The sequence below is a fragment of the Sus scrofa genome, chromosome 10 (genome assembly GCF_054392235.1).
Source record: "Sus scrofa isolate SSC_HxYL_T2T_F1_AM1 chromosome 10, Sscrofa_HxYL_maternal_Yorkshire_Landrace_v2.0, whole genome shotgun sequence".
NCBI classification, from domain to species: Eukaryota; Metazoa; Chordata; class Mammalia; order Artiodactyla; family Suidae; genus Sus; species Sus scrofa.
The window spans coordinates 15,928,651-15,943,512 of NC_139392.1; the positions used below are offsets into that span (position 1 = coordinate 15,928,651).

Sequence of the window (14,862 nt, forward strand, 5' to 3'; positions counted from 1 at the left end):
TATTTCCATTTATAAACCTGATTATATACTTTCAAATATGTTAACATTCATTATAAAGTTAATGATACTTCAACTATCTGGCTTCCAGACCTTTTCAATTCTTTTAGAAATTCCTATAATAGTTGAACAAATAAATATGATGAATCTTAAATTTTCTCATGTTTTCCAATGTTATATCAATTTAGCTGGATTTCAACTTAAAATCTTCAACTTAAATCAATTTCTCAATTATCTGTTTAAAATTAGAGTCACAAGCTGATCTCTGAAGTTTTTTTTGGCTTTTTTTGTTTGTTTTTTGTTTTTTTAGGGCCACACCCACAGCATATGGAGGTTCTGAGGCTAGGTGTCGAATCGGAACTGTAGCCTCTTGCCTACGCCACAGCCAGAGCAACGCGCAATCCGAGCCTTACCTGCAACATATACCACAGCTCAACATATACTTCAGCAACACCAGATCCTTAACCCCATGAATCTGACTAGCATCCATGAGGACGCAGGTTCAATCCCTGGCACTGCTCAGTGGGTTAAGGATCTGGCATTGCCATGAGCTGTGGTGTAGATCGCAAATGCAGCTTGGATCCAGCATTGCTGTGGCTGTGGTGTAGGCCAGCAGCTGGAGCTCTGATTAGACCCCCTAGCCTCAGAACCTCCATATGCCTCAGGTGCAGCCCTAAAAAGAAAAAAAAAGAAAACTGACATCTGATTGGATTGTGGCAATAGCTTTGGCCATGTGGTCATATCTTTGCAGGCCATTCTACTGACACAAAATAGGATCATTGAACTCTGATTTCACGCACTGGGCTCTCGTTTCACTAACCATCTTCCACATAGAAGGAAACCTGTGAAAAGAAAGAAGAAGAGCTGGTGGGAAATCCCCCAGTATGACCCCAGAATATCAGGTTGAATTTCCTGCAGGCCCCTCGCTTCTAAAGATTAATTCCACACTTTTGGCATTCAACGAATACACCAGTAAGAAATTAGATGATTATTAAGGAGATGCTTTTAATAAGCATATCAAATATGTGTATTAATGTGCCTTTGGTCATTTGGGGAGGCTATGATTATTGCAATTCTGCTGCCTTGGCTCAAAAAGTTTGAGAAACTTGTCCATGGGCCCTGGTTTGAAGGATCAAGATAAGTTTTTCCGTGGTAGCACATCTTTGCACTTTGAAGACAGGTTTGATTTTTGAAAATTTTTGATGTTTTGAGTCCTTGAGAGCCACCTTGGATGAATTCCACAGAGTAACCCCACTTTAAAGTCCAAAACCAAGCATAACAACAAAGTAGGGAAACACATTGCTCCATGTGAGTCGTCACTGGCTGGCAGACAGCGCTATTAAACTAAGGACATGGCTTTACCATCCGATGATCACTTACTTTGAAGGACCATGTGACACCTGGGGTGTTGGCTGAAAACCCAGCTCCCATCAGTCTATAAAGGAGAAAGGAAACTCAAAAGACACGTGCCCCACTGTCTCCTCGTCTGCCGTTCAGGGAGCTCCTGCCTCTCTGAACCCTGGTTTCCTCATCTGTAAGGGATTTCAGAGAGCTCCTCCAGTTTTAAAATGTTTGTGGCTTTGCGTGGTCTCACCCTGACGCCCCCACCCCACCCCGACTGTCCGACTGTCCGACTGTCCTGTCGCTGCGCAAAGTGTGTTGCCTAGAAGCGCTCCATGTGTGCGCAGAGAAAGGTGACGTGCGGCTGAGTACCTTCTAAACCTCCTCCACCCTATGCTCGCTCTGGGTGCCTCCTCCTCTGCGTTTCAGTCTTGGGACTTTCTTCCTGCAGAGGCTGCATTCAGATGACTATTTTTCAGAGAAAACGTCAAAAAGGTCTATTCGCTCGCACATGTCTAAAGGGCGTTGAGTCGTTTTCTCATGTGTAAAATGAAACTCCGCAGTTTCCCTGTCCTGGTTTGGTGGCCCCGTAAAGCTGCATGTACCTGTCAGGTGGGCCCTGAATCGAGGACCCTCCTGGGGTCCACGGGTCTGTATCTCATTCTCTTGATTTCTTTCGCAGTGGTGAGCAGAGTGATGATAAGCTGGTGATGGAAATTTTAGCTGACATGCTAACGCGGCTGCCACTGTCCGTGGAGAAAGAAGAATCTGCTGGAACTCCAGGCACATTGAAGTGTGTCATGTTCAGCCCCATTTGGGAGTCTGTCTGTAAAAATCTCAAAGGTAAGCGTGGGACATGAACATCGTCCCCTCCCTCCAGCCTCCTTGGGAAGGGACGCTGGCATCAGGAGGACAGAAGGGCGCACAGAAGTAAAAAGGCTGGCGTGAGCTGGGCAGCTAACGCCCTGCCGCCGCCCTCTCTCCCCGCACCTGGAGTTGAGCGCAGAGGAGCGCGGCGGGGCGGCCAGTGACGACGTCATAAGGGAGCGACCCCAAAGGACCTGCGCAGCTTAAGAGGCTCCACGGAGCTTCTGGGTCTGTGTTCTTTCTGCCTCTCTGCCTTCTTTCTGGAAGAGCGATTTGGGCAGAGGGGTTTGTATGGGCCTCTGATGGGAGATGGCACAACTCTGAGGAACTAGAGGGAAGGAGGGAGGGAAGGAGGGAGGGCAGGCCCAGAGGAGACGGAGCAAACCCCATTGTCCAGAGTTGGTTCCAGGCCCAGCCCCAAGGCGCCAAGGCGTTGGCCCGCAGTCATTTGTCCAGTTAAATTTTCAACATCCATTGTCTACCCCTTTAAAGTTTGGTGTTTTTGTTGTTGTTGTTGTTGTTTGTCTTTTTGTCTTTTTAGGGCCGCACTCAAGGCATATGGAGGTTCCCAGGCTAGGGGTCCATTTGGAGTTGCAGCTGCCGGCCTATACCACAGCCACAGCCATGCCAGATCCAAGCTGCATCTGCGACCTATACCACAGCTCAGAGCAATGCCAGATCCTTAACCCACTGAGCAAGGCCAGGGATGGAACCCGAAACCTCATGGTTCCTAGTCGGATTTGTTAACCACTGAGCCATGACAGGAACTCCTATCTACCCCTTTAAAAAGATTTATTTTGGAGCCAAATGTTGATCAGTAGTCTGCGAAAATAGTTACTATAATCAAGTCAGGATTCATGGTGGGCACACTAGCACTTGGAGGCCAAGTCCAGCCCACTGTTTGTGTACAGCCTACGTGGTAAAATGGTTTTTACTTAATGTTTGAAAGCAATCCAAAGAAGAAGCATATTTTGTGACACACAAATGTTACATGAAATTCAAATTGGAGTGCCACAAATAAAGCTTTACTGGGACACCGCCATGCTTATCTTTTTGCCTACTGTCTTCACCTGCATCCAGTCTACAGGGGGAGCGTTGAGTTGTGACAGAGATTGTGTGGCCCACAAAGCCGGAAATAGTCACTAAGTGGCTTTTTGCAGCTAATATTTTTCAATCCCTGGGCTAGACACAGGAACCTCCTTGAACTCCCAAAGCCTGTGTCTGTCCATGTAAAGTTTCATCTCTTCTCTGAAAGGCATCACTATTTTATCTCTTTTTTCAATCCAGGCTATGATCCCTTCATCCACTGTGTCTTGCTAACCTTTTTGATCCAAGAAATTGAGAGATTTGATAAGTTATTATGTGTTGTACATAAATCTCTGAAAGACCTTCAGCTTGCTGTGAAAGGAGAGATCATCCTCAACCAAGAATTAGAAGAAATATATCACTCTTTTCTTAGCACGAGAGTGCCAGCCTTGTGGCAGGTAAGCAACGATTCTCTCCTATTTACTTCTTTAATTGAAATAAAAGTCCTGGTTTCCGGGGAGGGGGGTAAGTTACCTATGGTATATCTACCTGATGACATGTTATGCAGCCGTTAAAAGATGCTGGCCTACTTTTGGTATGAGTCTATAGTCATAAAGTCTCTTAGAGGGCAGTTTGGCAATTCTGCCTAAATGTATGCAAGATGTGTTTGGGGCAGGGCTATTTATAAGAGCATAAAGCTGAAAAATTTTTGAATAACTATTAATAGTAATCTGGTTAGATAAATTATGATATATCCAAATAATAACTTAGGTGCTGACATCCTGAAAAGTTCTCTAATGTTAAATTTTTTTAAGTTTCAGAGCAGTATGTCATTTTCAATGATTATAAAAACATATATATGTATACTTCTATAAAACACATGCTTACACATGTGTTTATAAAAAGGCATATGTTTTATCTTGTGTGTTTGTGTGTTTGTTTTTTTGGTCTTTTTAGGGCAGCACCAGCAGCCTATGGAGGTTCCCAGGCCAGGGATTGAATCAGAACTGTAGCCACTGGCCTACACCACAGCAATGCCAAATCCAAGCCACATCTGTGACCTACACCACAGCTCACAGCAATCCTTAACCCACTGAGCAAGGCCAGGGATCGAACCTGCGTCCTCATGGATACTAGTCAGATTCGTTTCCACTGAGCCACAATGGAATCTCCAAGGCACATATTTTAGATCCCAGAAATACAAGTTCAAATTTTGGAAGTGCCATCAGAGTTCCCTTGTGGCTCAGCAGGATAAGGATCCAGCATTGTCACTGCTGTGGCTCTGGCTACTGCCGCGGCATGAGTTCAATCCCTGGCCCAGGAACTTTCATGTAATGTGGATGTGGCCAAAAAAAAATTTTGGAAGTGCCAAAAAAGCTAGCAGCCAGCCCACTCTGTTCCCGCTGGGGCCCCCAAGAGGTACATCAAGGGAGATGGGACTGAGGACAAGTCCCTAAGGAGAGGACAGGCCTGGTAGGGGCCAGCTGGTGCTCAGCACCAAGGAGAGCTCAGGGCTCAGGTCAGCTCCAAGGTCAGCTGGCTGCAGGCCTAGGCCTGCTGTGAACCAGGGCCTGGAGGGAGCCAGGCAGCTGTGTATAGTCAGATGAGGGGCTGAGGGGATGGCCCTTATGCAGAGGGCTGGTGGCTGTAAAAGTTTCTTTTGTAAAGTTGGGGGTGAAGTATGTACTGGCTGCAAAATTCTGGCCTCTTTTGACCCTCTTGCTCCCTGGCAATAAATTGTCTCTTTAGGCCAGAAAAAATTCTAGAGTACCCCCCCCAACACACACACACACACACACACACACACACACACACGCGCGCGCACACACACACACACACACACAAATCCTAAGAACATACCCAGAATGTAGCCCAAAGAGACTAAGAATGGAAACTCTGAAAGAGCTATTAAGATTCAGAGAGGGCAAACTGAAATAGTCTCACATAAGTTTAATTGAAGTTTGGTGTGAGGGAAGAGAGAGGATCAAGCAGAGGCAATAATTAAAGGGATTAGAGCTAAGAATTTCAGGAATTGATGGAAGTTCAATGAATTCCAAACAATATACATCTTTTTTAACTTACACATAGATATAGCAAAATGAACCTGCAGAAATCCGTATTGCTTTGTGAATAAAGAAATCTTTAAAGATTCAAAATAGCATATGCAGCATAACCTCAGCTATATAAAAAGTATGAAAACTTGTGCTTGGGTATCAAGAGACATGTACAAAAATACTCAGAACATTATTGTTGATAATGGTAAAATTCTAGAAGCAACTCAAATGTGTCATGGCAGGATGGATAAATGCATGGTATGTTCACGCATTAGACTATACAATCATGGAAGTGAATGAACTGGAGCTATAAGCATCCACAGGGTAATGCTAAAAATAATGGTACAATCACACACATGCAGACCCACACAAATGCAGTCAGCCCTCATTATTCATGAATTACATCTTTGTGAATTTGCCTACTTGCTAACATTTATTTGTAACCAAAATGTATGCAGACCCGAGAAAAGATGCTTAACGTCATTCATCAGGGTAATGCGCACCAGAACCTCAATGCGATATAATTTTACAACCACCAGGATGGATAAAATAAAAAATTCAAATGACAGTAAATATTGCAAGGATATAGAGAAATTGGAACCCTGATAGACTGCTCACAATAAAATGGTGCAGCTATTTTGGAAAACAACCTGTATGTTCCTCGAAGAGTTAACCATAGAGCCATCCCTCAATGCAGCGGTTCCAATCCTAGGGAAATTCCCAAGAGAAATTAAAAAACAGGTATCCACACAAAAACTTATCATAAATGTTCACAGCAGCATTATTTGCAATTGCCAAGGTATAGGAGCAACCTAAGTATCCATCAACAGATGAATGGCTAAAGAAGCTGTGGTGCATACACATACCCACACATAATGGAATACTACTTAGCCAGCAAAAGAATGAAATGTTGTCATTTGAAGCAATGTGAATGGGCTTAGAGGGCATTATGCAAGTGAAATAAGACAGAGAAAGAAAAATACTGTGTAAAATCATATGTAGAATCTAAACAACAACCCAAAAAAACCCAGCCTTATAGATCAAGAACAAACTAGTAGTTACCAGTGGGGAAAGGGAAGAAGGGAGGGGAGTTTAGGGATGTGGGAGGAGAAAGGGTTATTATGGGATTATGTGAAATCAAGTGTGTGGAACTTTTGAAAATTGTAGCACACTATAGGATTTAAAGAATATTCGATTTAAAAAAATCAGTAATTCTTAAAACCTGTCTAGAAAACACGGGGGTTAGAGAAAGTAATGACAATTATAATACTTAAAAACTGAATGCAGAGTTCCCACTGTGGCTCAGCAGGTTAAGGACCTGCCGTTGTCTCTGCGAGGATGCAGCTTCGATCCCTGGCCTCACTCGGTGGGATAAGGATCCAGCATTGTCCCAAGCTGCAGCAATCCATCATTTGGATGATTCACGTCCAAATCAGGGTATTAGCATTTGTCCTCAAACAGCCTCTCTTTCTACCCACTGCCTCTCTGAATGGCACTACAGCCCCCCCACCAGCTGTCCAAGCCAGATGTTTCTCCCTGGCTAGTTTAGCTCCTGTCACTGTGTCAGGTATGCCCCTGTCCTGGCCGTATGTAACTGTACTTAGAGTATTCCAACTTAACTCTGAACTCCTGTGAATCCCAGTCCTTTCACTAGTTAGCTTTCTTAGTAAGTCGTGAGGCCTCTCTGCTCCTCAGCTTCCATATCTGTAAAACAGGGTATTGGAGTTGAGGATCCCTAAGATCCTTTCAAGCTCTGAAGTCACACGATTCTAAATGTGTGACGTTTGCAGACTCTACATCTCAATTTTTCATCTCAGTTTGTATTCAGCTTTTTTTTTCTTTTTACAGCTGCACCTGTAGCATGTGGAAGTTCTTGGGCCAGGGGTCAAATTGGAGCTACAACTGTGGCCTATGCCACAGCCTTGGCAACACCAGATCCAAGCCTCATCTGTGACCTTTGCCGCAGCTTGTGGCATTGCTGGATCCTTATCCCACTGAGCGAGGCCAGGGATCGAAGCTGCATCCTCACAGAAACAACAGCAGGTCCTTAACCTGCTGAGCCACAATGGGACCTCTGCATTCAGTTTTTTTATCAAGATTGTATCTTTGATTCTATTGTAAATGAGATTGCTTTCCTGATTTATCATTCAGATACTTTGTTGTTACTGTATAGAAATGTAACTGATTTCTGTATGTTAATTTTGTATTTTGCAACTTTACTGAATTTATTTATAAATTCTAACAGTTTTTTGGTGGAGTCCTTAGGATTTTCTTCATTTAAGATTATGTCATGTGTTCTGCAAACACAGAAACAATTTTACTTCTTCCTTTCCAATTTGGATGACTTTTATTTCTTTTTCTTGCCTAATTGCTATGACTAGGACTTCCAGTACTATGTTGAATAGAAATGATGAGAGTGGGAATCTTCATCTGGTTCCTGATCTTAGAGAAAAGCCTTTTAACTTTTCACCATTGAGTATGATATTAGCTGTATTGCCATTTATGGCCTTTATTATGCTGAGAAACAGTCCTTCTATACATAATTTGTAGAGAGGTTTTATCATGAAAAAGCTATTGAACTTTTCCAAATGCATTTTTGCATCTATTAAAGTGATTATAGGATTTTATCCTTCATTCTCATGTTGTAGTGTATCGCATTTATTGATTTGCATGTGTTTAACCATCCTTACAGCCCAAGGATGAATCCCACTTGATCATTATTTGTTTGTTTTGTTTTTTCCCTTTTTGGCCACACCCATAGCATATGGAAGTTCCCAGGCCAGGGATCGAATCCGAGCCAGAGCTGCAACCTGCACCACAGCTGCAGCAACACCAGACCCTTAACCCACTGTGCTGGGCCAGGGATCAAACTGGCACCTCCACAGAGACAAGCCACATCATTAATCCACTGTATCACAGTGGGAACTCCTGATCACTGTTGATGATGTTTGGATTTGTTCTTGAATTCAGTTTGGTATTTTGTTGAAGATCAAACAAGTAGGATTGAGTGTGGGGTGGTTTATGTATTTAAGATAGAAGAGTGTGCTAATAAAGGGATGGAAAATGGAAAGCTCAAGCTACAGAAAAGAAAAAAATACTGCAGAAGGGCTTTGCAGAGCACAGGGACAGGGACTGGCTTGACTCAGGACTCAAGGAAAAGAGGAGGCAAAAGAGACAGTGGATGGAGAGCTATAGAATTTTGCGTAGGGGCCGGCCAGAGAGTTGAGATGACTTATGCCTGATGGCCTGTGAAGGCCATCTTCCCAGAGAAGGGTAAAGGGGTGTGTGGGGGGACAAGAAAGGAGATGGACTAAGAACTTGAGAAGGATGGCGGAAGACTGGCTCGGATGGAATCTTGCGGGGGTTTCATCCAAAGCACCGTTAAGATAATGCTGATTTGCCTGGCAAATAGTTTTCCGATTTCTTGTTAAGTACTTGCAGTGGGAAAATAGCGTCATCTTGGCAAGTTATTTATCCCTAGCAATCGAGTCTGTTACCAAAGTTTGCAGCTATGTTCTTAATGGTCCCAAAGACAAATCTTTAAAAAATGATGTGCCTGTTTCTAAATCCCAACAGAAATACGCCTACAAGTCAAGTAAACCCCTGGGTTCGTGGGTGAATGACCTCATCCAGCGACTGAATTTCTTTAATACCTGGGCCAAAATGGCTCACACGGCGATACATCACCGGTATGTCTGAAGGTGGCATCACACTCTTTCCCTCGTTTTTGTTTTGAGCTGAACAGTTTACAGTGTGCTTTCACTGCCTGGCCTCTTTGGGTTCTCACAGCGCCGTGTGAAATTCAGCAAGGGAGGGATTCTTCTTTTCAGTTTAGAAGGAGGAAATGGAGACCTAAGAAGGTGAGAGTTTCCTCCAAGGTCACTCTGCCCTGGGAGGCAGAGCTGGAACCAGAACCTAGTACGTTCCTCTTTCTATTCCGTTACACTGTGTCTTGGGACATTAGCAGGAAGAAATGTGAAAAGAAAGAAAAATGAGGAGGTCCTGTTGTGGTCCAGCGGAAATGAACCCAACTGGCTCCATGAGGACGAAGGTCCAATCTCTGGCCTCGCTCGGTGGGTCAGGGATCCCTCGCTGCAGTGAGTTGTGGTGTGGGTCACAGACACAGCTTGGATCTGGCGTGGCTGTGGCTGTGGTGTAGGCCGGCAGCTGCAGCTCAGAATTGACCCCTAGCCTGGGAACCTCCCTATGCCCTGTATGTGGCCCTAAAAAGCTAAAAGAAAGAAGAAAGGAAGAAAGATGAGTTACATATCATTTTTCAATGTGTTTAATACGTACTACAAGATAATTTAAAAGGCATGAGAATAGCTCACACTGATGAGTGTCTCACCCAGTGTCAAGCATTTTCCTAAGTGCTTTATTCGTATGAACTCAGTTCTCATAGTTACCGTATGATATGGAGTAGGTGCTGTTATTTATCGCTCCCATTTTATTTTACTTATTTATCTTGCCTTTTTAGGGCTGCACCCGTGGCATATGGAAGTTTCCAGGCTAGGGGTCAAATCAGAGCTGTAGCTGTAGCTGCTGGCCTACACCATAGCCACAGCTCATGGCAACGCAGGATCCTTTAGCCACTGAGCAAGGCCAGGGATGGAACCTGCATCCTTACAGATACTAGTCGGGTTTGTATAGTTCCCACAGTGGGAACACCATCACCTGCATCTTAGAGATGAGGAAACTGAGGGACAATAACATGGAGTAACTTGCCCACGGTTTCACAGCTAAAGAGTGGAAGTATTGAGACTCGAACCCAGAAACTCTAGTTCCAAAGCCTGTACCAAACTGTGTCGTACACCACTGAACTGCAAGTGAGTGGTGCCGTTTATCCTCTTGGAGAAGAGGCAGTAGCTAAAAAGTGATCCCCAAGATCCCACAAGGCCCAGCCCAGGATTCCTGCTGGAATAACATCCCTTGTTACCAAATGCATTGCCTTCTAGTGCTCTGCGGTCTCAGCGGCCTTAAAGTCACAGCTGGTTTCCACTAAATACAGGACAAGGGTCCAGAGATGGGGAAAGCTTGAGATGAAAAGGAAAGGGGAGACCTTGGAGGGGCTGGAAGAAAATGCTCAGATCACCTGAAAATGTGCAGTTATTATGCCCTTAACCACGCCCACCTGTGCTCTGCCTCCCACTAGGTATATGAGACTCGTCACCACTTGGAAGCACCCTGCCCCGTCACCCAGCCACCACCCCAGGCACCCCACTGAGCAGAAGAATGAGTTCTTTGAAGGATTTCCTGCACGATACTGGCTCCCAGCTTTCTTCTTTCCACAAGGTGAGCATGAGAACCAAGACCAGCCCTGCGCTTGCCCCAGGCCTCTGTCCCCAGTCCCTTTCCAGAACTCCCCACCCTCCCCCTAGAATGAGAGGCCCCCGCGACAGCCCCCGTGCCCGGCAAGTACCAGGGCCTCTTGCATGCGCTAGAGCAGTCTCGCTCCTCCCTCCCCTACCTCCTCACACCAGAGGAGACCCACATCCTGATCAGACCCCACCTGCACCCTGGCCCCGTCTCACCGCCTTATGTCTGGGCCATTGATTCTATGACGTCAGAGGCCAGCAACACTAGACCCCTCCCAGCATTCGAAGGGAGGATTCCTGGACATGGGTACCTACCCAGGGGGTCGAGTCTGTGCTTCAGCCATTTCATTCATTTATTCATTTAACAGGAATTAATGAATAAATGTCTGCTGGGTCCTAGGCCCCATCCGGCAGGAAAGACAGACAGCCAAGCAGACACGTTGCAGTATTGTGTGAGCAGAGGTGTAGGGGGTTGTAAGGGGCAGCACAAGTCTGCGAGCTGCAAAGAGGCAGGAACTCGGTCTGTTCTTATTCCCTATTGCATTCCTAGCACCTCAGGTGGCCCCCAGCGTCGAAAAAACTCATTAATACTTGAAGAACGAAGATCTTTCTGAATGAATATAATAAATGAATATTTTTGGAGCATAAAACAAGGGGATCTAAACTAAAGGTTGGGGAAGGCCACTAAGGAAATAACTGCTGAGACTTGAGGCTTGCTGCCATTTAAGTGTTATCCAGGCGGGGACAGAATAGGAGTATGACTAACACCGCTGGTGCTTAGTATACAACTTACCCGGTGCCAGGCACAGTTCTGGGACTTTGTATATATTAAGTCATTCAATTCTCATGATAATCTTAGGGCGTTGTTACTATTATCATCACTATTTTTTGTTTTTGTCTTTTTTAGGGTTGTACCCACAGCATATGGAGGTTCCAAGGCCAGTGGCTGAATCACAGCTGTAGCCACCAGCCTACACCACAGCCATAGCAACACCAGATCCAAGCCACGTCTGTGACCTACACCACAGCTCATGGCAATGCTGGATCCTTGACCCACTGAGCAAGGCCAGGAATCAAACCCTCATCCTCATGGATAATAGTTGGGTTCATTACCACTGAGCCATGACGGGAACTCCTATTATTCCTATTTTTAGATGAGAAAACCTTGGCACAGAGAAGTTAAGTAATTTGTCCAAAGTCACACAGCTAATAAGTGACAGAGCCAAGATTTGAACTTAGCCTGTCTGACTTGAAATTCACAGGTTTAACCATTGCACTAAACTGGGAATAGTATTCTTATTAGACGGAATACCATTCAGAGGTGAGAGGAGGAAAAGCACATTAGAAAAACCAAATGTTCATCATGACCAGAGCAGGCCCGCAAAGGGAGCATGGGGTAGGAGGAAACTGAAGAGATGAGCGCGGGCCGCCTCCCAGGGGCCCAGTGAGTCTCTCAGGGGGTTGGCTCCCTCCCCCAGCAGTGGGGAGGCCATGGGGGACTGTGCTCCAGCCGGGGCGGGGGTTGGGGGCGGGAGACACACACACAACAGGTCTGATGGCTGCACTTGGAAGAAAGGCGGGGGTAGATTGGAGAGTCTGAGTCCCAGTCTCCTGGGATTCTGCTTTGGTGCGGACCTGGAGCAGGGCAGTGCTAGTGGCATAGAAAGGAAGTCGTTGACTAGGAGGACAGGAAGCAGAACCAGCTGGACTCCGTGTTTGAGAGGATGGGTGAGGGGGAGGGAGGAGTTAAGCATGACTCCCAGGTTTCTGGCTTGGAAAGATGCTGATGTCATTCCTGAAATAGGGAACTCGGGAGCAGGAGCAACCTGATAAAGGAGAGTCGTGACAGGATTGAGATGCTGGGAGAGTGCAGACACCGCATCCGCTGAGCAGTTCGTTACACAGGCCTGGAGCGCGGGCCATGTGTCTGGGCTGGACAGAGGCAGTGCGGCCAGCAGTCACGGAGCACGCAGACAAGGCCGCAGGGTGACAGCTGCTGCCATGGGCACAAAGGCCATCAAAAGCCAGGGTTTGTCTCCTGGAGCCTTCAGCCTTCTGAGAGCGGCACAGAGGAGGTCACTTCTGGCTGGGCCAGTAGAGATGGCTCCTTGGGCCTTGAAGAATAGCAGGGAAATTTGAGAAAGAGCATCCTGGGCAGATGGTAGGAGCAAAGACACCAGGTCAGGTGCTCTGTCCAAGTAGGTATCTCGGTAACAGCAGAGGAGAGGAGACCTCCAGATACAGCAGGGTTTTAAGTGCCAAATTAAGGAAACTCAGATTCACTCTGTGTGCGCTGGTGTGGTGGCTTCTGGGCAGGGGCATTCCTTGATCCGGAAGTAGAATGGAGTCACTCAGCTGGCAATTTGTGCAGAATGGACTAGAGGAGCAGGTGGCAAGAAGAGTTAAGGGCCGTGTTAGGGATCTTGGTATCAAGCTACAGAACGCAGTCCAAACCTTCCTAAGCCAAAGAGAGCAAGTCGTAGGGCATAAAAGTAGAAAGGAAGCCAAGGGGTTCTGGCTTCAGGCATGGCTGGATTCAGGGAGTCAGTGGTCCTCTGTGTCCCTCTCAGCCTGCCTCCTCCTATCTTAGCTCCATTTCCACTATATCTTGGTCTCTTTTTTTTTTTTTTTCTGCTGCACACAGTCCTTCTCCCTGCAACCAAGGGAAAAAATGACCCAAATGACCACAAGCAGTTTAGTGATTCCAGAATAAAGAGAGCCTCCTTTTCCCCATGTCCATATGTCACTTCTTGAGCAAGGCTCTGACACATTTGGGTCTTGTCCTTGCCCCTGGGACCGATGTTTATCGCCAGGAAGATGAGGGATCAACCCAGATGGGGTCAAAAGTGGGTAAGATCCCAGGCTCTATAGCGCCTCTATATCTCGACTGAATACGGGAGGAGCACTGCCCCTACAAAGCAGCCCGCGTTCCCCAGGAGGCTCAGGAGCTGCCCGGGCTCCTCGGTCACCCAGGCCTGAGTGAGGTGGCTGGATTTCCACTCTCCTCCCACCCACCCAGGCGCACACGCACCGCTTGCATTTCCTGACTCTTCTCCGTCCTTCTCTGCCTTTGAGACATCAGTGTTGCTCATCCCCACGGGAAGCTTTAGGAAGTGCCCAGCCCCAGATCCCCGAGACTCACAAGGACCTCGTTGGTATTTGTTTTTCTCCAAAGCCTTTCTCATCTCGGTTCTCCAAGACTATGGAAGGGCCCAAGGAATCTCTACAGACGCCCTCACTTTTACCCACCACGTGATCTCTGAGCCCACTGACCTCAAAGACGACGAGTTCTCCGTCATCATCCAGAAGAAACTCAACATAGTCAGGAGAGCCTTTAAGGTACCCGAGTACTTCAGAGGTTGGAAAGAGTAATCTTTCATTCATTCAATCAGTCCATCAATCATTCCCTCAGCAAACCTTTATGCCTCATGCACCACGAGCCAGGCCCCATGCCGGGCACGAGATGGGCAGCACAAGCATGGCGCAGTCCCTTGTCAAGCTTAGATGCCATCACACACCACCTCCCTCAGAGGTAGAAAGAATTATAAATAAATTAAATGGATTAAAGGAATAAAAGCTTTAAATAAATACAACAAATGAACTTTATAACTACCCCATTACTAATTACATTTATAATTACCCCATTGCCAGCTGGGAATTTGAAGGTGACGTGGGCATTTCACATTGCCACAGTGGTAGAAGTACGTGACAAATTCGAACACGGTGAAATCTGATTCTTTTTTTTTTAACTGTCATTCATCTTTTTTCTCTTTTTGAACTTACTGCAGCACAGTTGACAAAAATTGCATATATTTAAGGTGTATAACCTGACGGTTTCATATAAATATAAATTGTGAAATGACCACCACAATGAGCTAAATACCATTCATGACCTCACATAGTCACCTTATTTTTTTTATTACTCAAATGAATTTATCACATCTGTAGTTGTATAATGATCATAACAATCTAAATTCACGGGATTTCCATCCCACAGCCCAAGCACATTCCCCCCACCCCCCAAACTGTCTCCTCCAGAGACCATAAGTTTTTCAATGTCTATGAGTCAGCATCTGTTCTGCAAAGAAGTTCATTGTGTCCTTTTTTCAGATTCCCCATGTCAGTGAAAGCATTTAATGTTGGTGTCTCATTGTATGGCTGACTTCACTTAGCATGGTAGTTTCTAGGTCCATCCATGTTGCTAAAAATGCTGGTATTTAGTTCTTTTTAATGGCTGAGTAATATTCCATTGTGTATATGTA

The 14,862-nt window shown here is 45.7% G+C and overlaps 1 protein-coding gene across 1 annotated transcript in view; it reads left to right on the plus strand.

Annotated features, from left to right (window-relative positions):
* The window catches only part of DNAH14 (dynein axonemal heavy chain 14), a 343,434-nt gene that overhangs the window by 323,168 nt on the left and 5,404 nt on the right, over positions 1–14,862 (plus strand). Inside the window, exons 79-83 of the mRNA XM_084979196.1 lie at positions 2,021–2,181; positions 3,493–3,689; positions 8,862–8,974; positions 10,438–10,577; positions 13,776–13,939. Coding sequence (XP_084835322.1) covers positions 2,021–2,181; positions 3,493–3,689; positions 8,862–8,974; positions 10,438–10,577; positions 13,776–13,939 — 775 coding nt within the window. The remainder of the gene's footprint in view (positions 1–2,020; positions 2,182–3,492; positions 3,690–8,861; positions 8,975–10,437; positions 10,578–13,775; positions 13,940–14,862) is intronic.